At 40.1% G+C, this 26,795-nt stretch overlaps 1 protein-coding gene across 1 annotated transcript; it reads right to left on the reverse strand.

The window, feature by feature from the left end:
* Nucleotides 1-5,711: 5,711 nt before the first annotated feature.
* On the reverse strand, nucleotides 5,712-24,939 carry IMPA1 (inositol monophosphatase 1). Its single transcript, XM_037141874.2, has 9 exons — nucleotides 24,875-24,939; nucleotides 21,764-21,881; nucleotides 21,265-21,398; nucleotides 19,091-19,195; nucleotides 17,581-17,626; nucleotides 15,296-15,404; nucleotides 13,618-13,726; nucleotides 8,025-8,176; nucleotides 5,712-7,213 (listed from the first exon to the last, which is right to left on the reverse strand). The coding sequence occupies exons 2-9, from the start codon at nucleotides 21,824-21,826 to the stop codon at nucleotides 7,098-7,100; spliced, it is 834 nt and encodes a 277-aa protein (XP_036997769.2). The 5' UTR covers nucleotides 21,827-21,881; nucleotides 24,875-24,939; the 3' UTR covers nucleotides 5,712-7,097.
* Nucleotides 24,940-26,795: the final 1,856 nt, after the last annotated feature.

Raw genomic sequence — 26,795 nt, forward strand, 5'->3', positions numbered from 1 at the left:
GTAAAACAAACTGCAAAGAGAAAACTGAAAAGAGGTTATCTCAGGCTGACCATTATTTAAAAAGAAAAACAACCACCTAAGGGAGTGCTGACTTTCACCAACCAAGATCTTTACTAAAATCCCAGGGTGGTTCTTCCTTACTTGGAAAGTCCTTTGTGTTGGCGGTTCCAGAAAGGGGAGTGTGCCAGGTGACTCTGCACAGCTCTCTCATTGTTACTCAGATTGTTTTTCCACAGGGAGATGGGTTTACAGGTAATAATCCCCATCTTATTTTGAGAGTTAAAATTTCTGATGGAGTTAAGTTGCTCCTAGTTACTATTTTTAGTTATTTTATACATACCAACTTCCTTACTTAAACCTGTCTCCAGGTGGGTGGACCCACACTCCAGGAAGATCTTCCACAGAAGAGCTTTATTCCCATCTTTTCCTTCTACCCTTCTACTCTTCTCCTGCAGTGTCCAGTCACCCACCTCAGTGCAGAACTGTCACCTTGGTGCAGAACTCTCATGGCTGACCGGTCCTCCCTCCCTTCCTGAAATCTTGGCACCCGCTGGGCATCTTTACCTGGATTTCCTACCCTTGCCTGAAATTCGACAAGTTCAAGGTGAACTCATCCCCAACTCTGCTCCTATCTCTACATGGGTTTGGGATCTGCCCCATCTGTAAGTTCCTGTAGCTCAAAGCCAAGTGGCTTTGGCTCTTTCCCTCCTGGACTTCTTTAAACTTTTAACCACCTCCCTGCTTTCCAAGCACCACTCCCTCTGCAATCAGCACTTTCTCTTCATGTAGCTGCTGTCAATCACCCTGCTGCCCACCAACCTCAAGGAGTCCATCACCAAATTAGAGAGAGATGTTCCAACCCAGTAGGCATCCAGGCCCCTACAACGTGGTCCTCCTCGTGGCCCTTAGACTGATGCCCATGACGCTGGTGTCCTTATCTTGTTCCTACTTGTTCCTGTCTGCAGGTGCTCGGGTGCACTGCCGTCATCCTGGGGTGCCAGTGCCAATGCCATATTTCCCAATTCCATCCATTCCTTCAGGCCTTGAGTTCGACTAACATGCCAATTTCCAGTTCCTCCTAACAGAGACTGTTTTCCTCCAAATCTTTACACACATTGTTGGTCTTCCTCCCATTACACTTGCCTATTTTCTTCTTGATATTATAGTTGTTGATTTACACATCTTATTACACACATGCACATGCACACAGACCTCACACCCAACGTTGAAGGTGGCTCATAGTTAGGAAAACACAGCAGCTTCGGATTCTAACTACTGAGCCATGGCCTTGGCAAATTCCTTATCCATCTGGATTCAATTCTCTAAAAGTGAGTGATGCTCAACCTTTTCAAATCCGGATGAATTCTGTTTCTTAAGTTCCAGGTGCTCACAAAGCTCTGGCCTTTGTTATTAACTCCAATTACATGTCTTCCACAGTCCCCAGCCCCTGCGACGCCCACCCTAGCTTCAGTGTCAGAATGGTGGGAGAACACTGTTCATAGGTAGATCCCTTGGTTTAAAACTGATCTCAGAATTTAGCATAAGTTTGACAAGCATGATGTTGATTTACAGAGCACCAAAAAACACTTCTCAGTTATATTCATCGGACCTCAGGGTTTTCAGTTGGACCAAAATGACCCAATTGTTACCCAACTACTATAAAGCTGATCTTGGGGTAGTGAAGCCTAGCCATAGCTTCTGTTTGAGAAGTGACAGGCCACGTGACAAGTAGATATTCCCAAAGCGAAAGCCCCGCAGAGGTGGTGAAGCCTCCCAGCCTCACATCTATTTCCAAGTTGGAGCTGATGTCAGGCAGTCTCACCCAATGGCTCAAATTGTGGCTCAGATACATGGACACAGAGCAGACTGTTTCCCATGCCGTAGACTTCCCAGACTCAACCATTCATAGGCATGTTGGCTATGACCCCTCATTGAAACTTAGCAAAGCAATCTATGGTCCCCTTCACTCCTGGTGATTCTGAGAATCACTCTCTAAAGTGCCCAGAAATTAATGCCTTAGTGGGGATTAGCTACCAAGTGATGGAAAGCAAAGCAGGGATTAAGGTGTAAAGGTTTAGGGCCAAGCATGAAAGGGCTCAACAGTGAGGAGGTGAAGTGCCCTCAAGCATCCACATCACTGGTTCAAATTTGAGTCATCCAGCTTGTGCATACACGATGAGGCTAATGAAGGACAACAGGAAAGTTATTTTTTTATTTTTATTTATTGATTTTTTTTTGAGAGAGAGGAAGGTGAAGAGAAAGAGACTTATTGTTTCACTTATTCATTTATTTATGCATTCATTGGTTACTTCCTGACTGTACCCTGACCAAAGATCAAACCCACTAGGATGATGCTCTATCCAACTGACCTACCCATCCAGGGTTGCTTTTTGATAGAAAAACTTTAAAAATCATTAACTGATAAGCACAAGGACCGGATGCTTGCATGGCCTCCTTTCCCTCCAGCATGACTGAGCATGTGTGCACACGTGTACCCACACGGGGCTTTCTCCACATCAGTCAAGTGTGCTCACTCTGCATCAATTGCCAAGATGATTTTTTTCTCTACAGAGGCTGAGTGTTATAACTATTTACATATTTGTCTGGCTATCTACTTGTTCTTGTCATGTTCCAAAAAATGTTAAATGGCTTATTTGGATATGTAATATGGCAAGAATTTAAAGTAAAAGGAAGGTGGGAAAAATACAAACCAAAAATGAAATGACAGGAGTCAGAAAAAGAATTTGAGAGTATAACATAATGATCTATACACCTGTTCCCTGTGAACCACAGATTTGCCCCCTAAGCTTTCCAGTGGCCAAGTTTCCAGTGAAGAGAAACCTAGTGAACTATATAATTCTCATTTCTAAGAGAAATTCCCAAACTTTTGTGTGCACTTGAACCACCTGAAGAGCTTATAAAACTAGCCTCACTCAGGCCCACCAACAGAATTTTAAATTCTGTAGATTGGGGGTTAGATCCTGGAATTTAGAATTTTATCAATTCCCCTTGATTCCCTCAGATAAAAGAAATCAAGTTCTCAGAACAAGAACAGTTATTTTTGGTGTTACGATCATATAGGACTTTCTTTCAGGGAGAAAGTAGAGGGAGGGGAAAAGAAGAGTACTTCCTTCTTAAGGCAATTGATCTTTGTGCAGAAAGCCTGTATTCAGTGGACACAAGTTATCTAAAGTTGTTAATGTGGAGTTCTCAATACATGTGAACTTTGAGTGATCATGTAAAGCTTCATTCATTTCAATTCTGTAGCAAAAGAGACTTTTACTATATTTTTCACATCTCACATCTTGTCACTTTGAAGCTGAAGTGACTCTGAAAGACTTTGAGGGTGCTTGGTTCATGTTTTATTTTTAAATAAATCAAGGACTAGATGAAAAAGTCTTTCGTTTTCCTAGGAAAGAGATAATCTGGGCTGCTTTTAGACAATTTCTTATTTGCCAGTGTGCATAAAGTAACTGCTCTCAAACCAGGTAAAAAAAGGCATAAGAGGATGGGGCTACTAGGTACTGAGACCTCCCTCACCTGTCCATTAACTTTCTGTAGAGGACAAGAAAGTATCTGATGAGACTACAGAAACAAGCAGACTGCCTCTATGACGTGTGCAGACAAGAGGTGATTCTAATGTAATGTGGTAAGGAGTCTGAGTGAGGACATGCAGAACACTCAAGGGAGACACCAAAGCATCCCTGGTGGCCAGGGAAGGCTTCTTGGAAGATGTTACATGTAAGATCCAATATGTAGGTAGAAATTAAACATGAAGGCAGGTTAAATGTGGGTTGGGATGAGCTTCAAAATGGAGGTTGGGAGAGAATATTACAAAATAAAGAAACAAACAAAAAGCCCACCCAACTTGTAGTGAATATCCATTCCTGAGACAGGAGGTATGTTGCTAAAGCTGAAAGAAGTCCAGTCTGACCTCTGCATGCCGTATGTGGGACTGGTGTGAAAATGTTGAGATGAGGAGAGGGCCACATCCTGCATGTTTATAATTGTAATCCTTGTTAACACTACAGTTAAGGACCCTTGTAATCTATATTAAGCAATTTATACTAACTCACAACAGCTAGGGAGCCCTTAAACTAGTGATCACTTACTTGCATTTAGAAAGATTATTGGAACCCTTAAATCTCTCCAATCATCTCCGATCATATCTTTCATCACGTATAAGTTTAGATAAGTGACATGAATTATTTAGCACTTGAAAACCTAAGGGAGTGAAAGACAGAATGAAGTCCATTGCTTCATAGAGTAGCCCAAGCAGCTGCACAGATGAGAACTGTCATGGCTGCCCCAGGTACACCAGCTTGAAGCTACTGGACCAACTGCTGCCACCTCAAAATGAAGGTACTTTGCTGGTAGTGAGATCCTAAATCAATGACTACATTCATATACGTCTCTTATTTTTTTCCCCTTCACATTTCTCTACATCATACCTCCATTATCCCAGCAACTAGTTCCCAAGAAAAAGGAAAATCAGGCATATAATACTGTCTACACACCCCTGCCTTACAGAGCTGGAGATGCAACCAGCTCCCTGAGAAAGGTAAGCAGGACATCAGTAAATATTAAAAATGTGTCAATTATTTGGACAGGGATATGGAATCTACTGGTAGAAAGGTGTTCTCAAGTATGTTTATGACAATATTTTTGTCACAAAGACAAAAGACAAAATATTTTACTATGTGTATGATTAATAACCCCCTTTTTAAAGCAAAAGCTGGAAGATGACTCACGTGTAGGCCACAATGTACAAAGGGTGTCTATAGCTCTGCTAGAGGGAACATGAGTTGACCCACAATCCAGATTAATGCAATTTATGAGAAAACTACCCTGGCTTTAATACTAGATCATTAAACTAGAATACTGACCAATGAAGTTATTTGAAGGAAAAATAACATGTTGAGAAGAAACTCCTAAGATGATTCCCATGTGTAGTTTGCCATCTAGTGGTCACTTGTGGAAATAAAATAGGTCAGTACAATAGTTTTCAAATCAGGCTCATTGGCAAACAAATGACTCAAAATCACATTTTGATTTTAAGACACCAAAATATATGGTGAAACGCTCTGAGGGATGTGTTGGTGGGCAAAGGGGTGGATGCATGAGTAGGAGGGCATTTGTAAGAAATCAGGTGCTTCTGGGAAGCAGTATAATGTAAATGAATGGTTCTCAAACCTAGCTACCCACGGAATCATCTGGAACACCTTATAAAAAGTACAGATGGCCAGGCCACACTGCAGACTGAAAAAATTAGATTCCCTCAGGTGGGACACAATCAATGAATGTTCAAAAGTCTCAGGTGATTCTCTTCTGCAGCCAAGGTGAGGACTACTCTGTGGTGGGTTAAGACTGTGGATTACAGCTGCCTCTTTCTATGTGAGTTTTACCGCTATCTGTTACCTTAAGCAGGGAAAGTGGGCTAATTAAATAACATCTATGTGCCTCATAAAGTGAGGATAATAACCTCTCCTGGGGTTACTGTGGGACTTAAATACGCCTTATAAAGTGAGGATAATAACCTCTCCTGGGGTTACTGTGGGACTTAAATACGATCATGGGTGTCAAGTGCTTAGCATAATGCCTGGTATTGTGCTCAACAATTGCTGAATGTTTAATGACACTTTTTATCAAAGAAAATGTTTTATAAGTTAATAAAAAGAATAAACAAAAGTAATTTAAACTATAAATCTTAATAAAAATTTCAATTATACTTTTTATTTAAAATGTTATTCATAACTGTCCTAACTAAAATATATTTAATCACCAAAACAACCTGTCTTAGAATACAGTATGAGATGTTTTAGTACACATGACCAATGATACAAATGCATATCTGTAATACTGAAATCTTAATATCATATACATTTAATGTATTAGAAGTACATAATAGTAAGATAATCCTTCCTTAAAAACTTTATAGAAGCACTTACATTTCCTCAAATACAAGGCTCACATAAGCCAATAACAAAACCTAATAGTCTGTTCACATGCCAAGGACAATAAATTAATCTTTAAAAGTATAAACCAGAAAAATTCTCCTTTTGAGTTTGATGAGCCAAATATGAGTGAGCAATATTTAGAGGCTGAATAGAAACTAATGACAAAGGTGTGAAACAAGGAGTTTGAGAAGAAACAAACAGTTCAGTATTATCACTTTCATGTATCTGTCAAGTTCTACGTTTCCTGTGCTCAACCAATCGCTGAACACAGTGACTGTAAAGGAATCCACATCAACACTGAAGCGCAGTATCCTGGAAAATACACTCACTGCAGGAATGCCCACAGTAATGAATGCCACCTGGCGATATGGTAATGAAATGGCACGGAATATAATGTTAAAAGAAATGGTAATGTGAAATATAAAAAGGATGTCTTCAAAACCTGAAGTAAAAATACAAAACGGTGAGCTCTTTACTTTGTGTATCCTTTATAACTTGGAGTTGCTATCTTCCAAATACTCATGGTTTCAATGCTGACCATCTGGCAGGTACTGTGCTCAGTGCTACCTGTCCACTGATGCATGAAACAAAGTTCTCTGGGAAGGAAGAAACCCAGGTCAAGGAAGTACTCATCATACTTCTAAAAAATTCGATGAAATAAGTCTTCTGAATCTAAAGATAATTTTTCCCAGAAATATGACTTTCTGCAAAGTCATCTGGGAAGTCATCTTTCTGGAAAAAATTCCAGAACATTTAATTAAGAATGGGCCCTGAATGTTTATGTACATAAAACAGCAAGTAAAAATTTCAGAAGCTCACAGACTCAGAAACTCTAAATTGCACATTGACTATTTCAGTGGATACGATACCCACCTCATCACCTGCCAGTGTGTTTTTCCCAAATTACATTCTTACACAGAGTTTTAAAACAATGAAACAGACATTTCACCTATTCTTTCATAGTTAGTTCTAGTAAAATATGGAACAAGTAGCAATTATTTTAAATCTGGACACTGAAAACAATTTAAACCAATCAGATCATAGGACTGAAATGATGTCCTAAATTTTGTGACACCATCAGCGTGGCAGCAAATTTGGGGAGAGGCAGCGACCATGGCTGAGCATGTGAGAATGTGAGAATCAATCTTCATCATCTCTTTGAAAAGGCACTACCTGAATTTCTCTGGCTATTCTCTCTGCTAAGGTTTTACTGCTTGCAGCAATTATTCTCCGTGACATCAAGTCAAATGGTCCACCTGAAACCAACCAAATATGGACAATAATTACATTCTGCATTAAAACTATTCCTATAAAACTCAAACAGCCAATAGACACTATGGTCAATCATAACATGTTAGTTTATCTTTTCAAAAGGCTACTCTTTCACATAACCGTAATTTTTAAGCTTTGGCAACATTCTAGGCATCTTTTTTTTAAAAACCAGTTAGGGGTGAGTCTCAATCATACTAGTCTGAAAAATGTCATTTTTCTGTTTTCTCTTTGCGAGCTTTTATTACTATGATGACCTCTGTAATGTTTGGGAGTCTGTAGACAGGAAATCCGGGCAGTGTGTTTTCATACCTCTCTCCTCCCATTTCCTGACTTCTCTGTCACCCTTCTCCACACACTGGTGAATTTTTAACCCAGTTCTCCTGACTTTTAAAAATGGCACCACCAGTTTGAAGCATTTAACCTCTGCAGGCCTGAGGCAGAAAGTGATAGAGCAGAGGTCAGTCATCAGCTATCACATGGTCATCACTGAGTTCTTGGCACAATCTTTAGGCTCATGGACCTTTCTAGACTTTTTCTACAGCCTGTCCCGAGCTCCTGCTACTTACCTTTGAAGAGGCTTACCATTTGTCATTAGGAATCCCTAATGGGATTCCTAAGCATCTTATCCTTCATTGTACCCTATAATGTTTATTTTGATTATGCAGAAAACCATGTCTTGTTTTGTCTTTAAGAGTGTAACACACTGAAAGACAACACAAACACTGAAAGACAAGAGCCACATGTGGAGGAAAGTCCAGAAGAGGGAAGAAATGCTTCGCCACCACATCACGTTACCTGTCACATCCATCAGTACCCCACCGGCTTCGGTGACAACGATGCCGGCGCCCGCCATGTCCCAGCAGTGAATACCCATTTCGTAATATGCATCGGCAGCTCCACTGGCCACAAGACACATGTTGACAGCTGCCGTTCCGACGCCTCGGATCCTAACAAATAGCATTTAAAAACAAGATTGGAAAACAGAATTCTTTCAAATAAGTATTCCTCCTTAATGTCAGTTCCTTTTAAATGTTGATTGAGATAATCTGAGCCCATCTAGAGGATGCACATAAAAAAGGTCATAACTAATTTTAAAATAAAATGAAAATACATAAAATCTAATAATCGTGGTGCACTATATGACAAAATTAATCCTCACAAAGTGATTTTATAAGATAAACATTAAGACAATGATATTTCTTTTTTTTAATCAATGTATGGTTGCTTCTGGTGCATCCCCTGCTGGAAACTGGCCTGCAACCCAGGCATGTGCCTTGACGGGGACTTGAACCACGATCTTTTGGTTTGCAGGTCCACGCTCAATCCACTGAGCTACACCAGCCAGGGCTTAAGACAATGATATTTTGGGGGGAGGGGGAAGCTAAAAGAAACTAAATTCTACTATCTCAGCATGCGTGTGTATATAATCATGACTGTCAAAACCTAGTAAAAAGGACTATCTTTCATATCACCAAGATTTGAGTTTGCTTCCTGCTCAGCTGCTTAAAAACTGTAATTTGAAAAAAAATTTTATTCTTCAAATTGTACCTTTTTGTCAGCAAATGGGGATATCACCTGCCTTAGTTCACTGTTGTAATGATTATAAATTATGTAAAGCACCTAGCAGAGTGCCTAACACATATGGGGTTGGCCAAAAAAGCCTTAATGGTCAATCATAACATGTTAGTTATCTTTTCAAAAGGCTACTCTTTCACATAACCGTAATTTTTAAGCTTTGGCAACATTCTAGGCACCTTTTAAAAAAAAAACCAGTTAGGGGTGAGTCTCAATCGTACCAGTCTGAAAAATGTCATTCTTCTGTTTTCTCTTTGCGAGCTTTTATTCCTATGATGACCTCCGTAATGTCTGGGAGTCTGCAGACAGGAAATCCGGGCAGTGTGTTTTCATACCTCTCTCCTCCCGTTTTCTGACTTGTCACCCTCTTCCAGACACTGGTGATTTTTAACCCAGGTAGTGAAATAAAAGACATCTATTTCATTTTCATCAATAAATGTATTGAACTGGATATTTTTAGGATGTTGGCTAGCTCCTGCATGGTATAACACTGTTCTCAATTAATGTCTCAGTTTGACTGCTGTCAACTTCAACTGGTCTCTACCCGACCGTGGAACACTGTCCAGCCAGAAATCTCCAGCATGAAACTTTGCAAACCACTTTTGACACGTTCGGTCAGTCACAGCACCTTCTCCATACACTGCACAAATCCTTTTTTGTGTTTCAGTTGTGTTTTTAGCTTTTTTGAAATAATAAAGCATAGTATGTTGAAAATGTCGTGTATCTTCTTCCATCTTCAATATTAAAATGGCTACACAAAATTCACCAATCTTGATTTTTTTAAATGTAGGCTGACATGACAGCTGCCATAGTACAATCCAACAAAATTGCTTTGAATGAAGTTACAGACAACTAAGGACTACTAGAGCCAACACACACAAAAAAACAAACTTTTTGGCCAACCAAATAAAAAGGCCTCAGTACAGAGGAAGCTGTAGTTCTGGCGAAAATTATTCCCTAAACAATGATACCAGAAAATATTACATAAGAAAACAGACCCAGTACATTTTACCTAAGCTGAGTCCCCAAAACTTAAAGGAAATGGACCCATAATGATCTACTTTGCCTCATAAATGTCCTTTCCTAACTACAAAACTATTAGACTGTTTCGACTTATTTTATGGCATTCATTAAAAAATTATGACTCTCTTGATTTTTTTATGTTATAATTAATGCTTCTCAGTTTACATTGAAAAACTGGCGAAATGAGCTGTATGTGGAAGTTCATAGAAAGAAGTCAGTACATCTGTATTTCTACTTGGTAATACTTTACCGGTTATACTTTTTAGAAAACCCTAGAAATCAAAGGCCACTGTTTCCATTTTACTTCGGGCAATGGAATAAAAGGTTAAAGGTATGAAGCACTGGCAGCTTTCATGCTCAGCATAAGCACTCCATCGCCCACCGCCAAGTCCTGCAGTCGGCACCCTGGCGCAGGCTTCTGGAACCTCCCTCTGGACTCCCTCTGGGAGGCTCCACAGCTACCTGACCACCACTCTTTCACTTTCCTCCTTACTGCATAGGTCACAGATTCACAGCCTAGAATTAGAGGCCACACTGTACACTGATTGTACTGACTTCCAAGAGACAAACTTAATATTGGAAAAAGAGAAACGGCCCAGAAGCCAGGCCCAGCCTTGTCTCCATCCAGCTGTGTATTCCTGGGCAGTCACTTCACCTCCCTGAACTTTGGTCAACTCATCTACAAATAAGGCTGGATTATTAGATTTTTAAAATTAGATCAAAGAGTCTTATAACTCGGTGGTGATATTTTTCAGAAAAAAAAAAAAGAATTGGTAGTAAATTAAAATCACAAAAATCTGTTGGTATTCAACAGCTTTATTATAATTATTTTTCAAGCAAATGACTACAGTAAATGTCAGAGAAATGCTATTTAATGTAGCCATTAACTATATTAAAGTTAATGACCTCCAACCTCTAACTTTCTTGAAAATTTGAGGATAAATGTATATTAAGTGTTTACTACTGGTTTTTAATTTCTTTGCTTACAAAAGTTTCAAGCAAACTTATAGAGCAACTCTGAGTCTGCAGAATAATAGTGTCATCATGATGTTAAAAGCTTTACTACCTTCCCCCAAATAAAAGTAAATAAAACCCTAACCAGGTTGTTCAGTTGGTTGGAGCATCATCTGGTAAACTGAAAGGTCATGGGTTCAATTCCCAACCAAGGCACACAACTAGGTTGTGTGTTTCTCCTGGGTAGGGGTGCATAAGAAAGGCAACCAATCGATGTTTCTCTCTCACATCTATGTTTCTCTCCCTATCTTCCTCCCTTCCCCTCTTTTAAAACCAATAAGCATGTCCTTGGGTGAGGATAAAAAGTAAAAATTATAATTAAAAAAACCAAAGAGGACAAATTAAACCCATAGGACCCATTCCTTCAGTGAGTCTAGGAATCAGAAAACACAAATTCTCAAGCCACTTCTGATAGAGGGAAACAAGGAAGAGGATTCTAACAGACCACCGCCAGCCTGTGGGTGCAGAGAGCTGGGAACAGCAGAACGGAGGAACAGATGCAGAGGGAACGCACAGACCAGCCTGTGAAAGAGAAAGTGGGGCAGTGGACACAGACCAGTACCTCACAGCCTGGCTACAGCAATGAAGGGCTGGGAAACACAGAGACTAACCGGGCAGTGCGGTGACGCTGTGCCACTCCAGGAGAATCAGGTCAGACTGGAGAGGCTACTCCCCCATGTGTTTATGTGGGAAACCAAAAAAACCACACCAAGCTCACAGAAACAAAGAATGGATGGGTGGTTGCCAGGGGCAGGAGTGGAGGGTAGGTGAAATGGTGAAGGAAGTCTAAGGTACAAATTTCCAGTTATAAAATAAGTAAATCCTGGGGATGTGCTGCACAGCATGGCAACTATAGTTAACAATATTATGCTATATACTTAAAAGCTGAGTAAATCTTAAAAAGTTCTTATCACAAGAAAAATATTTTTTAACTGTGTACTGACAGATGTTAACCAGACTTATTGGGGTGATTATTTCGCAATATATACAAATATTGAATTATTACATGGTACACTTGAGACTAATATAATGCTATATGTCAATTACACCTTGATAAAAGAAGTGGTATCTCTTGGAAACAGAGAAGTGAAGAAAAAGTAGGAACTAAGAGAGAGAAATTAAAAACCTTACAGAAATGAAAAAGAAACAAGACATGCCAACTGCTCCCCGCAACAGATATTCACAAAAGAAGAAGCAGGGCAGAATGGACAGAATGAGAAAATCTGATACCAGGAACTGGATCACATAATAAACAGAAAGCCAAATCCACATAAAACTACTACAAAACACCGGATATTGCTAATACATGCTTTGGGGGTTTTGGCTGATAAAGTCTCCCCCTAAAAAATCAACAATAAAATTAAAGAAAACTGAAACTGAAATCAACCAAATCTGAATTAAATATCCTGAAACAAATAGGCGTGAATATGGGTGGGAAGGGGGTTATGTTAAATCAGAAATACAAAAACTAAATAGAGAAAGAGAGGGGGGAAAAACCCAGGAAGAAATAAAATGAGATTATTGAACTCAGCAAAGAAAGTGGGGCACAAACGACAAAATGACATCAGGAATGAAGTCTACATTTCAAGACAGGCCCTAATGAGAACTGGTTCAAGTAAAAACTTAATAAAGGGCCATGAGGAAAAGAAAAAAAAAAGTCAAAAGAGTCAGAGAGAAAGTGGCTAAAATGGAAGAGACATTTCCATTGAAGAGATTGAACTTGCCTACTGGTGTCTCTGAAGCAGAAAATGAAAACAGGTTTGAACCAATATTTAAAACTATAATTCAAGAAAACTTGAAAAAAAGACATGAATCTTCATGTTGAAGGAGAAAACTATCTGAGAATGAGCAATTTCAAAATATACACTTGTAAAACAACCAGACATCAAAGATTGAAAGAAAAACAAATTCTCAGAGGTTCCATTAAATCATAAAATAATTTAAAAGCCAAGAAAATTAGATTGGCATCAGATATCTGAAGCACAACATTCAAAGTGCCTTGACTGGTGTAGCTCAGCAGGTTAGGCACTGTCTCACAAACCGAAAGGTCGCTAGTTCGATTCTCAGTCAAGGGCACTTGCCTAAGTTGTGGGCTAGGCCCCCCATTTGGGATGTGCGAGAGGCACCCAATCGATGTTTTGCACATTGTTTTTCTCCCTCTTTCTCCTCCCCTTCCCCTCTCTCTAAAAATAAATAAATGGAATCTTAAAAAAAAAACAAACATACAAAGTAAAGGTGGCTAAAGAGATAGATGGCTAAATGGCTGGAGCCTGGATCTTGCCTTGGAGAAATGAAAATGCTACAAAGGACATTATTAAATCAATTGACCAAAGTGAACTTGGATGGCAGACTAGAGAACGAGTTTATAAATTCAGTAGTGCACTGTGCCTTGTGGAAGAGAATATCTCTGCTCTTAACAAACTGAAGTACTTAGGTATTAAGAACTATGGTGTGAGAAATTTACACTAAGATAGTTCAGGGAGGTAAAAGGCATGCATGTACACACACACACACACACACAGGGAATAGTAAAAGTACAAAAAAATGAGGTAAAATATTATTAATAAGTGAATCTAGGCACAGAATATACTATTTTTTATATTATTTTATCTCTGTAAATTGTGTTAAATTTGAAATTATTTTCAAATTACATTAGAAAATTAGAACTATAGTACTGCTCCCATGTCAATTAATAAACACTTTCACTTCTAAAAGAAAATTATTGCTTAATATATTAAACTACCTGGAACTCTTGAGAGGAACGAAGAGAGCTTACCCATGAATAGGGATGCAAAGAAGCTTTTCCATGTTAGAAAGAATAGTTCTTACAGTCTCCGGCGTTCTGCAAGAGCCCAACTCTGTGACCAAGAGTGACTTGGTAATATCTAAAAGAAAATGTTTCCAATAATCACTACAGTTTAATGATAAGAATTCTGGTAAAAAAACAATAAAAAAGAAATTGACAGTTGTAATTCAGAATAAAACAGGAAAATCTTACCTCTCTTCCTCATTATATCAAATTTCTTTACTTCTAAGTCTTTAAATATTGAAATACTGACAAATTTATTATTTCTCAGTATCATTTTATAAAAGAGTCTAGCTTTTTACAACATCCCCAAAATATGCAGAATATAACTAATTTGCCTGCATACAAAATACCTCCAGTGGGGAATTAGCAAATACCTTAAAATATTTAAAACATGGAATTTAGAGATTAAATTCAATAAATAATTTACATATAAATTTGAAATAAAACAAGTTAGAAATGGAAGTTCTCTTATCTGCCCTCTGTTTACTAATTTCACGGATTATCATTTCCTCCATTCCCTCCTCGAGACCGTCTGAATTTGTGACAACTCAACACCTGGTCTCAGGCTAGCTGACCCCACACACCGCCCTCCACCGCCTGAGGAGTGTGCTCACAGCTGGTTCTGAACATGGTTATCATGGCTGAATTTCTAATAATCATATGACTTTATTAAATATTATGGAAAACAAAAGAGTAATTATAAAAAGGGAAAGTTGTTTGTAGGACACAGTCCTTCAATTCTGAGATACATATTTTTTCATATGTTAACATCTTGAAAATAAGGATGGATACTCCAATCTTTGGGGTCTTAGGGTCAATGAAAAGGGAATGTGCCCTGACCAGTGCAGTTCAATGAATTGGGCGTCATCCTGCAAACTGAAAGGCCACTAGTTCGATTCCTAGTCAGAGCATGTGCCTGAGTTGCAGGCCAGGCCCCCAACGGCATGTGAGAGGCAACCTATCAATGTTTCTCTTCCTCTCTTTTTCACTCCCTTCCCCCTCTCTCTAAAAATGAATAAATAAAATCTTTTTTAAAAGAAGGAAATAAAAATCTGCTCTCAAAGTGTCTGAGGAGAAAAAATATGATAGTGTGGGAGGATTCTGAATTTAGATTATTTTGCAAGTATCTTTTAAGTACCAGCTGTATTTAAAAGGATCTAATGTACACATTGAAAAATGATGGGCATAGTTTATGGAAGAAAGGTGAAGACTCAAAACCTCAACCAGCTATCACACAGAAAGAAGAGTTAAAATGTCCATCATCAAACTCATACAAAAATGGACAAACATTATTTTTAATTTTCCCAAATTTAACACATTTTCCCCTGATTTACTAAGTAGTTTCAATGGCATCAAATCAGAGGGATTCTATAAAGAATTCGGGATGCAGTGGCTGAAATAGCAGGCAGGAACCCCCTGTCTCCAACCCTTGGCACTGATGCTCCAAGGGTGGTTCGCTCAACTCTACCAGCTTCCAGTCTAACACTCCACCTTCAAACTCCAGCAGGGAAAAGCAAAGCCAAGAGAAAATAAACAAAATTTATGAATTAGCTAACACTTGGAAAATCCCATAAGTTAACATTCAAAACCAACAAAATGTGGGTACATAGTATCAATCACACCCAAAACGAGAGGACAAACCTACCTTCCTGCTGTGAAACCTGCAGTTTCTGACCATTGCAGAAGGCGCCTTTCCCCCTCCTGCCTGTGTACATCTTGTCCTCCACACAACTGTAGACAACTCCAAATTCTATCTGCAGATGGAAAACCACTTTCCTTTACCAAACTTGGGTATTTTTCACTGTGAAGTCAATAATTATTCTAAGAAAGTAACAAGAAAATCTGGTATACTGACAAATAATGTTTTCAAATGGCTACATGGTAGGATACTTAAAACACTAATTTTTAGATTAATCAGAGAAAAAAAGTCATTAGACTTGAATCCCTGACTCTCATCCATTTATAAGCCTAGGAGCACCAACCTTGACCTCCTCCCTCTCACTCAGATGAGGACAGAGTTTTCCTATTTTCCAGGGTGAATCCTTCCTCATGAGTATGATTCCTACCCTCACATACTTCTTGGAAAAGCCACTTCCTACTTATACTTCCTCTCTACAATATCAATTCTGGTACCTTCTTAGCAGACTCTCCCTACCTTATAAAATCCTCAAAATGTTATTTCTTTTCCCTTCACTGCCAAAGAGTAGTCCACACTTTGCATCTCCCATTCTCTTTTGATCCACCACAATTTGGCTTCTGAAAGATTGCCAGTGATCACCAGTGAACTCTTATGGGCCAAGTACCTTCTCTGAAGAACTGGCGACTGCTACCATCACCAAGGTTTCTTCCACATTTATTAATCCATTAATCTGTGTCCCTGGAAGGACTCTCTGTCCCCCTACCTCACTCACTAACCTATCTTGCTGTCAGTTGTTTTAGGGCCTATTTATCTGTTTAACTTTTAAAAGTTGTGCACCTCAGGATTTTTCATTTTTCCACTGCCCTTTAGCTCTCTAGATGTAGTCCTTTAGGTTCGTTCTTTCTAGCCCACAAAACAACGACCACCTGGAAGTGTGGCTCATCAACTCCATCGCCACAGGTAAGAACCTCGTCTTGTAAAAACCTTACCCAAAAAGGTTATGCCTGGTCACACCTCACTCCTTCTCCATTCTCCTCCTTCAAATTTTATCTTGAAAATACTTCCTGATTCTGGCATTTCCTCAGTGATTCTCACTGCAGCATCTCAGTTCAGAATCACTGGCCTCTCCAATATAATCGTGACAAGGCTGGAAATACCTGTCACTCTGCACTTAAAAACCTCTACTGGTTTCCACTGCCAAAAACGAAATCTCAATGTTGTGGTATAGACAGGCCACAATCTCACAACAGGACCGCCACCAACTTCTCTCATTGCCCTGTTCCTGCCCCTTGAGGGCTTCACTCCTGACAACCATCTCACCATTCCCATACGTATCATGCTCTTCTCCAAGCTGTTCTTTGTGATTGAAATGCGTTCCTTTTCTTTTTTATTTGTCAAACCCAAACCACACAATGGAATTAACATGACCCTTCTTTAGGAAAATCTCCCCAAACTACTCATGGAGAACTGGTTCGACCCTCTTCGTGCTCGCAGGGTTTGTATTTCCTAGTCTCCCACATATGACCATATCTGTTCACACATCTCACTTTTGCAATAACTGGGAGCTCAATGACAAGGACCACACACAGTGCCAGGCTGAGTATATGCTGAACACTCACTTAGCTCCTTTGCACATTCTCACTGATCACAACCCACAGCTAGTTTCACTGGCACTAATTTATGTTTTCATTTTCAGAGACTTCTTGACTCTCTTCTGTATATGCTGATCAAATACATCACAAACTCCTTAAAGAAAAGTATGTAAGATGATGGTAAACGTCATTCATTGTTTGATCAATCAAATAGCCAAACAGCAAGGCAATGCAATAGCTACAAACTTTGTTCTATTTTGTTTACATATAGGAAGTATTTGGGCTCCTGAAAACTCGACATCCTCCACGTGTGCCCTGGCCCTACCACTTCCTAGCCTTTCACTGACAGCTACTAGAGCATTCCTAGCTCAAACCTCACCTCTGCCATTAACCACCTTAGGTCAGGTATCAACTCTGCATGCATCAGACTCTATCACATATATAATAGTGATTACATAGAAGTGTAGTTCAGTTACTTTTGTGTATTTCTTCCTTATAACTCTTGCTTCTCAACGAAACATTAACTTTTCTTCACTGGAAAAAGTATCATAATTGTAATACTCCTGTAGCTTATTTCAGAATAATGCAGCTATATAAATTGAATATAGAGACAAATCTAAACTATTATGGAGATATATTTACTTTTTCTCAGAAAACGACAGCAAGGCAATTTACCAACCATAAATTTAAACAGCATACCTTTTTATTGACAACAAAGCCGATTGAAACAGCAACAAAAGGAAATCTTTAAAAAAAAAAACACATACAAATTTATCAGGATAGGACTTATTTTCAATAAACATGTTTTTTCCATAATATGACTGTTTACAAATTTTTTCATGTAAAGTCTCATCTCTCCCCCCCCAGAACAGCAGGTTCAGCACACAACCCTCTGTGTAAACGGTGGAGGTGGGGACTTGTACATGCAGGTCACACACAGGAAACTTCCGCCTGCAGGAAGCATCTCTAAGAGGTGTCACAAGAAACCTGAAACGGCTCTCACCTTCAGAGATAGAAAAATGGGACAGAAGTGGGAGGCCCCTTCATACTGCACACTATTTTATATTTTTTGAGTGTAAAATACCACAAATATAGTAACAATGTAAAAAATATTTTTTCAAAAAATAAAACATTTTAAAAGAGATTTTTAATTGGTTAAAAAGTCTCTTTTCTTTGGTCATTTCTCCCCCAGCATGGACCTATAAACTTAGGCATGAATTATACAGAATAAATTACTTTTCTCAACCCAAACACACAACTTGGAACTTTATATCTGAAAGGTAAACTGTTAGCCACAGGTACTGCCATGGCTACATGAAAGTTTGAAGACATAGTTTGTAATTTCTGACTCAGAAGAGAATCAAGATAAAGAAAATAGACAAAGTGGGTTAATTAAACTACTAAAAATAAAAATACTTAGAAATAGTTAATAGTTTTCATTTTAACATACTATACATGTTGCATTATAATCTTTTCTGTTACAGTATCCCATGAGCATCCTCCCACATTTATATCCCTCACATACGGAGTCTAGATCCTTGCTTTAGAGACTATATCAATTCAGTATTACTAAACATATGTACAGCTACATGTCAACTTCAAATATAACATCTGTGTAATCCCCCCAAGTGAGGCTGGCATTTTAATCCTCACTGGCAATTCCAACAGGCTCTCTTCTAGACACTTACTGTGTCCTTATAGAAATGCACTACTCACTGAGTCCCCACAATTCTATTAGACAGGTAACCATGAATATGGTCATTTTATAGATAACTTAAAAAAAAAAACCAACTGAGGCTTAGAAAGATTAAGAAACTTGTCTCAGGTCAAAAAGCCTATAGACAAGCCCCCAGATTCAAGCCTAAGTCTTGCTGTTAAAACTCAAGATCCTTTTAAGCTTTTTCTCCCGGAATGAACCTCCAGTATCAACCCCATGAACTCTGTAACTGATCTCAATACAGCAATGGTGCTTGCTTATATTTTTACCTGGCTCCCACAGAGCGAAAAGAAAGATAAACAGGGCACTGCACCTCACAAGCCCCAACAGCAACATTCCATCACCACATCGGATGAAAATTCTCACAACACCTTTTACTCTATAAATTACATATTTTTTAAAAGTATGTATGCTTGTGAATGGAGCACTCAAAAGGTCCATTCAGTTCATACATACACAGTAATGACAACATTAAAAAATTTTTAAACGTACCTATGTACAAAGTTAGTTGTTCCATCAATAGGGTCAATGATCCAAGTAGGGTCGTTGGTTAAGACACTTTTTTCCCCGGCAGCCACAGATTCCTCACCAATGAAACTAAAAGCAAGAGTGACTCTTTACACCACTTTCGATGAATTTCAAGTATAACATTTCCTTAGCTGCAGAGTCTATCATAAAACATAACAAAAGTCTACATACCACACTTTTCTGTCGTTGCTCCTTTTTCATTCAGAATGATGAGTGTGGGAAGGCTTTACCTTCGCCAGAGCAGTCATGGGAAAAGTAGAACTAAAAACCCTACAATGTGATGCACAAGTCCAAGTGCACACATGTGTAAACAGAGCATTGATGGTAGATGAGAAAGGGAATGTGGTAGTTTTAAAAATATGCTCCTAGCCCTGGCTAGTCTGGTAACTTGAGTGCCAGCCTGCAAACCAAAAAGTTGTCGGTCAGGGCACGTGCCTGCGTTGCAGGCGGCTGTCTGGTGGGGGCAGCCAGAGAAGAGGCAACCACCTGTTGATGTTTCTCTGTCTCTCCCTCCCTTCCCCTCTCTGAAAATAAATAAAATCTTCAAAATAAATGAATAAATAAAAAATATGCCCCCAGATCTCTCATCCTCTTCTCTTCCAGAGGTAGGGCTTAATGCTCTTGGCCTTGAGTGTGAACTTGAACTTCGTGACTCATTTCTAAGCAACAAAACAAAGCAGAAGTGCCACTGTGCAACCCTGAAGCCTCGTTCACAAACTGGCACTGTGGTTCATCTCCTCTACTCTTTCCCCACTCCCTTTCCCATTCACACCCTGGGGGAGACTGGCCACCCTGTTCTGAGTTGCGCTGAGAAGAGGCCTACATGGCAAGGAACTGAGGGAAGCTGCCAGCTTCCTGCAGTTCCTCACCATGAAGCAAGTGAACGCAGAAGCAAGTGAACGTATCAACAATCACCCAAGGGAACAGACCCTTCAGCCCCAGGGGAGGCCTGAGGTGGCTGCAGTCCAGACCAACAGTTTTCCTGTAACTTCATGAGACCTTGTGGCTAAGCTACTCTCATATTCCTGATCCTATAAAAAACTGAAATAATAAACGTTTTCTAGAGCTGCTAAAGTTTAGGGTAATTTGCTACGCAGCAATTGGTAACTCAAATAGAGAAGAACATTAAAAAAGTCAACAAGACGAACAGCCCACCAAATTAATGTATTCACTTGGTTTCCTAAAACACACTATGCAATAAACAAACCTTAGGTGAATTCTGGAAATGGTGTTTGATTTCAATGTTTCCTTTCCTACTTTTATTTTTATGTTTTTCCTTTATTCAATAATGATCTGTCCTAACAATCATTATTATGATCTTTATCTCTTAGCCATACACCTGTTTATCGAGAGGAAGTATATTTATTTAGCTAGAGCTTTCTTTTTTTATTTACTTTTAGAGAGGGGAAAGGAGGGGGAGAGGGTGAGAAACATCACTGTGTGGTTGCCTCTCGAGCGCCCCCTACTGGGAACCTGGTCCACAATCCGCACATGTGCCCTGACTGGAAATTGAACTGGCCACTCTGGTTTGCTCAGCTTTAAAATAACCAGGAAAAAGTAAAGAATGACAATGCTGAAGCTTTAAAGTGATGACAATACTTCTGCTCTGTGCCTGTGAGAGAGCCCTGACTTTAGCAGTTTCTCTCAAATTCCCTAAAGTTACCATATAAAAAAGTATGCAATATAGAGAATCAAACTGAACTTCTAAATCATGCCTATAGCAGACATTTGTCACATCCGCTTCCCACCATCCAAACACTCTTCCTTCTATGAAGGATGCTCAATATCCCCTCTTGGCTGCATGGGCTTAGGGAAATAACCTGAGTTCAGCAAGCAGTGTTCTTAGCCAGGATCTGTAATTGAGAGCTAACAAGGCATCAGAATCAAGAGTGTGGTGACCAGTGACCCGAGCAGCCATGGCTCCTGTAGAGTGTCTAGGTCCAAGACCTTCCTCCCTGGTTCCTGCTCAACCTCCGCTCTCTGGGTTACAGAGCTACCCCACAACCTCCAAAGATATTCCCTTTCAGGTTAAGTTAACTCAAGTCAATTTCTGTGTCCAGAATCACAATGTCTGTGTCATATATTTCTGACTCTAACCAGGTTTCCTTTTTATCATTTGAAATTGAAATAAGAAATACCTGTGTGATGGGTACTTTTCCTTTATGAAAGAGATAAGCATTTTTTCAACTTTTTGGTCAGTCACAGTTACCAAGTCAGCTGGAGAACTTTTAATCATGACGTTCACTTCATTTTTTAGAGCTTCACGAACCACCTGAAAAGATTTTTTTTGGTAAAACAGAAAAAGCATAAGTAATTTCAAATCAAACTAAAAAGTGAAATACAGAAATGGTGTAAAACATTCAGTCTGTCTTAAACAATATTCTTAAAAATTTCTTAGCACAAGTTTTATAAAGTAAGCCTTTAGTGGTTATGATGTTCTACGTACAAAAGCATAGAATCTTACATCCCATTTTAGATTCACAACTGATAACAAAAAGTTAATGGCATAAAATTGGAGTATTCACTCCATTTACAGTGTTTAGTAAAATGAAAAGCAACACAGGTATGTTTTATTTATCACAGCAGCCACAGGATGCCCACAACTGCTGCAGTGGGTGACCAGATGGTAGTTCATACCTCTCCAGCTCGCCTTGCTAGAGTTACTGCATATTCCATGCATTCCTGCCAGGGATCAGCCATCTTCGGGACAGATTTAAGACATACCAGAACACAGCAGTGACAAATCTCTAAAAGTCTTAATCACAGAAAAGTTAGTTCATAAAAACATCTCAATTAGCAAAGAGAGATTCTTACCCCTTTCCTGACTATAGAGTTCAAATCTTGTTTTACATTCACTGGTAGGTCCTGTAAAAAACATTTCTACCTAAGTCACTCCTATTGTATAAACATGTTTTATAACAAAAAAAAGTACTCTATGAAATGTCTCCCAAAGTGCCCAAATATGATCACATTTAAAACAACAACATTGGCCCTGGCTGGCGTAGCTCAGTGGACTGAGCACGGGCCTGCAAACCAAAGGGTTGCTGGTTTGATTCCCAGTCAGGGCACATGCCTGGGTTGCAGGCCAGTTCCCAGCAGGAGACGCACAAGAGGCAACCACATACTGATATTTCTCTCCCTCTCTCCTTCCCTTCCCCTCTAAAGATAAATAAATAAAATCGTAAAAAAAATAATGAAAAAACAACATTGGCTTGGGGAATGACAAAGAAAGGACCCTGAAATATTTTCAGGGACACCTAAAGTGGTTCAAAACAAGTCTCCCATAAATGTGTCACTTTGGCATGGAGAGTACTTTGAGCTGAAGGTAATAAAGGCCCAGAAGACACAGGAGGAGCATTTACTGCCCCACCCCTGCCAGTTCTGTTTCTGTTTGCGAAGCAGCAGCACAGTTAAGCTCAGAGATTGATTTTTTCCTTTGGTACAGGTTTGCTGCGGGGATTTCTCAAGCCAACTGCATACAGGATAATATGTCTTTACAAGCCAAATACAGAAATGACACTTCAAACAGATGACAGATTAATTTCACTAGTGATCCTGGCCAGAGGAGATGAGGGGAACAAAGTCCAAATTTTATCAGAAGTGTATCTTTTTATATCAGAAGGCAGAGGCGCTTGGCAGTTCTGGAAAGAAAATTCAGGACTAAAAAAATAATAATAAAGCAAAAATGAAACTTCTTTCCATGAGTTTCAGAGAGAAAAAACCCCAGAACATTTTGGTGTTCTGAGCTGTCCAGCTTTCCACTGACCGTTCAAGAGAAGACTAAAATAATTCATCACTGGTGGGACCACACTCTAAAGCCTGGACCTAGGACCATGAAGCTTCTGAAGTTGTCAGACTCAGAAATATGGCATCATTTATAAAGCTGCCAAATTACGTCTCCTTTATAACTGAAAATAGCTGACAGGGCTTCACTTTGATTCGCCAGGAGTCCCCGTCCCAGGTGCTCACAAGATAGGAAAAGGCAAAAGGCAGACACACTGAGCTGCTTCTGTTAGCTGCTTTTTCTTCCTGAAATAAATATTTTAAAACTTCACAAAGGAAGCCACATTTTGAGTTACATTAAGCGACTCCTTAGGGCACTTCAAAAACTGCTTCCAAACTCTTTTTTTTTTTCATTCTTATTTACTCCTATTCCTTTCCTGTAGGCGTTAACAGAAGAAAGCTGTGCTCCAGCCACCACTCTCCCCACCTAATAGCACTGGTAATGACCAGCATTCTTCCCACCAGCGCAAATAAGCGCTTTCTTCTAGGGATTCTCCCCCAGAAGTCAGCGTATTTTTTATCATCCAGAACTATCTGCTGAATATCGCGTGCTATGCACTCCATCACAGTTGATACTGACTCTCTAGTGGGGACTCAGCTGTTGATCAAAACAATCGAACTACATGTAAAATCACTGATGTGGCAAAGGCTAAGGAGAAGTGCACTAAGAAATATGTAACAGGGAGCTCTGGCCAGCCCTAAGATCTCAGATAAGGTTTCTCTGAGGATGTGACTAGACCAAGAGCTGTAGGACAAATGAACAGGCATTAACTAACACAACTGCAGCACACCTGGAAGTGAAGGGGGACTGAAAGGCCTCAGTGAGACAACTCAGAGATCAAGGGAAACAGGAGGGAAAGGCTGTGGGAGAGAGCAGGGATCATCCTGCTCCAGCCTGGGACATAAGACTTGGTTGTGAGTCCCTGGAGGAACCTCCCTGGTGGGCACTGAGCATGGACTGGAGGGTGGAGGGGAGGTAGAGAGAGGGCAGATCAGCTCCAGAGTTCAGGTTTACAACCGAGCCGTCCAGAGGACACTGCTTGTAGGTGCTGGGGTGAGGCTGGGGTGAGGCTGGGGTGCAGGAGGTATCTGCTTCCGGAAATAGAGTTGAGAGCGGAAATAAAGTCTGTTCAGTAACAGACTGGAATGGGGGTATGACATAGAAAAAGAGCTTAATGATGCCCTGATTTCCCATGTTGGCAACTGAACATACAAAGGTGACATCTACCACAACAGGGAACGAGGGAAAGAAGTTTGGGATTTGGGTAGGAAGTGCGGTGAGCAAGTTTAATTAGTGGAGTACCAGGGGCCTTCGTGAAGTCAAAAGGGACATGCCCACTAGGCAGCTGGACATAAGAGATCCTGAGCCCAGAGGAGGGGTGTACCTTGCATACAGAATTCCAATCACCTGAGCAGGGAAACCGAGTCCTAAGTCTGAAGAATATTCCTTGCTCAGAGACTCTGATTCTCGGCGACACCCTCCTTACATTTCGGCCACGTAACTGCTTGCCTGCCGTCCCACCCCCATTTCTTGATGGAAGGAGCTACATTTGACCCACTACCCCTTTCCTAAAAGCCTGAAGCATTTCCAACTACTTCTGTCCTGGTCACAGGCCTGCCCCGCGGTGAGAGTAACGCACATCCCTCACTGTCACTTGTGTGTCCCCAAAGTGCGACTGCGGATCAAAGGGACCTATACAGTGCCTAGGTGACCCCAGGGGCGTCCAATCCCTCAGTTCCCTCGTAATCTGTGAAATGAAAACGGGGGCTCGTGCTACAGAAGCGGCTACAAGGCTGCAGTGAGGTGCGGGGGCGAAACAGCTACAGAACATGGGTACAGATCCTGGGGTCGGTCGCAGTGACTCAGGACAACACGCAGGCCCCAGGCACCGCCCCCGGCTCTGCTCCACTTCGCCCCGCTCGTCCGCAGCACTGCCCGGAGGCGAACTCGAGATCACGACTCACCTTGACCTGCCGGGAAGCAGACTCGCGAGCCGCCGGAAGAGCCGGCGGGCGGAGTCTTCTAGAAGGAAGTGGCCGAGACAGGAAGTCCAGCCCCGCATCCCGCCCACGGGGGTGTGGCTGCCACGGCGGAGCCGCTGCTGGGCCCCGCCCCGCCTCGCTTCAGGGCCCCGCCCCGCCTCGCCCCGCCGCAGTCTGACCCCCCCACGAACGTGCTCGCCTCTTTTCTCATCCTTGGTTCTGTCTCAGGCCTGCAATTTCTTCTGTACAGTCTTTTAAAAATTCTTTTCCTCTTTATTCTGCGCATTCCTTCCCGTTTTCCCACTTCTCTTTCTTCCCTTCTCTCATTTATTCCAGAGTTCTCTCGACGAAACACAAATTGCAAGTATACATCCAGTTTTACAACTTTTATTTGCTAAACCTATACTAGGTAGCAAATAAAAATATATAACACACATTATATATATATAACACATTACATATATATGTAATGTATATATATATATTACATATATTTAATAGATAGGTAGCTTGATAAGTGATGCCCAGAACCAACTGTCCCTATTTTCAATAATTCATTTGATTAGCATTTGAGGACTTCCCACGCTTCAGACAACTGCATTTTTATATGCATTATTTTATTTATACCTTGCAATAGTTCTATAAATTTAGCTTCATCAAATAGATGAGGAAAATAAGCCCAGAGAAGTTATTTGTGCTGAGGTCACACAGCAAAGGCAGAGTGTGGAACACCCCGACTCCGAGTCCACACTCAGGGACTATATAGCCCAGTGAGGCTGCACTGTATGAGATACAAGGACTAGTCTGTAGTCCTTAGAGTTTTCTCATCTTGAAATAGTAAGTCTTGTATCATGGGATATATAGTCTTACCATTATAATGCAGAAAGCACTGCACAGATCCAAGAGGTCCTAGACACAACAGGACCAAGAAAGTGGGTTGGTTATTCGGCTACTTGCTTGTGAAGGGATTGCTTCCCTTTATTTGACCAAAGGACAGGGTGTTGTCAGCAACACATTGCAAATGAAGGAGTTCTCAGAGACGAATGACCAATTCTCAAACCTCGCAAAGAGCCAACACTTTTTCATTTTTCTAAAGATTAATGATTTAAAAAAATCATCCTTCTTCTGTATTTCTAGGGGCTGATTTGTATGAGGGAATCCTATAGAGTAAATGTACCCCAAAATGTTTTCGGACCGATTTTGGTCCAGAAAGGGGAAGAAAGCACACATTTGAGACTTTTATTAGGATGATCATATCTCACATCAGTCTGTCCTGATTATAGGCTTTAGAACTTACTGCCCAAGTCTAGGTTCTTATTGGGAAATGTTCATGTGAAACTTGAACCCATTTAGAAAAAGTGGAGTAATGGTGTTATTCAATAGGGATCATTTTAGTTGAATCAGCTAACTCTGACAAATAGTCATGTAAATAAAATCTTAGTGTCTACATTGAGATTTGGCTTCATATATTAGCAGTTATTTATTCTTTTGTGTGACATCAGTACATGTTTGGACAAAGATATCCAAATGATGATCATAGTTTGTCACTGAATCCTTATATAAAATCTGATTTTAAATGAGCAAAGAGAGAGTGCAGGAGTCTGGTAGCAACTTTTTCTTCGGAAGCAGTTGTGTGAAGAGCTCACTTCTGAAAACCAGTGTCTGGGTTGTGAGAGTGTAGTTCTCTGGGTGGGATGGGAATGGATTCTTTACAGTTAAGTGTTACAGACTGAATTCTTTGCTTTTTATCCAAGGAGAATAAAAAATCATTAATATGGGAGAACTGTTCTTTACAAACTTTGGACTTAATACTAGAAACTTCTGTAAGTTCGAAAGAAAAACTACTTGTAATTTTAATAATAAAAACTTTTTAATGAAACCTTGAAGTTATCAAAGTCCTTCT

This window comes from Artibeus jamaicensis, unplaced genomic scaffold (assembly GCF_021234435.1).
Source record: "Artibeus jamaicensis isolate MK-2021 breed Jamaican fruit bat unplaced genomic scaffold, CSHL_Jam_final scaffold_916, whole genome shotgun sequence".
Taxonomy (NCBI): Eukaryota; Metazoa; Chordata; class Mammalia; order Chiroptera; family Phyllostomidae; genus Artibeus; species Artibeus jamaicensis.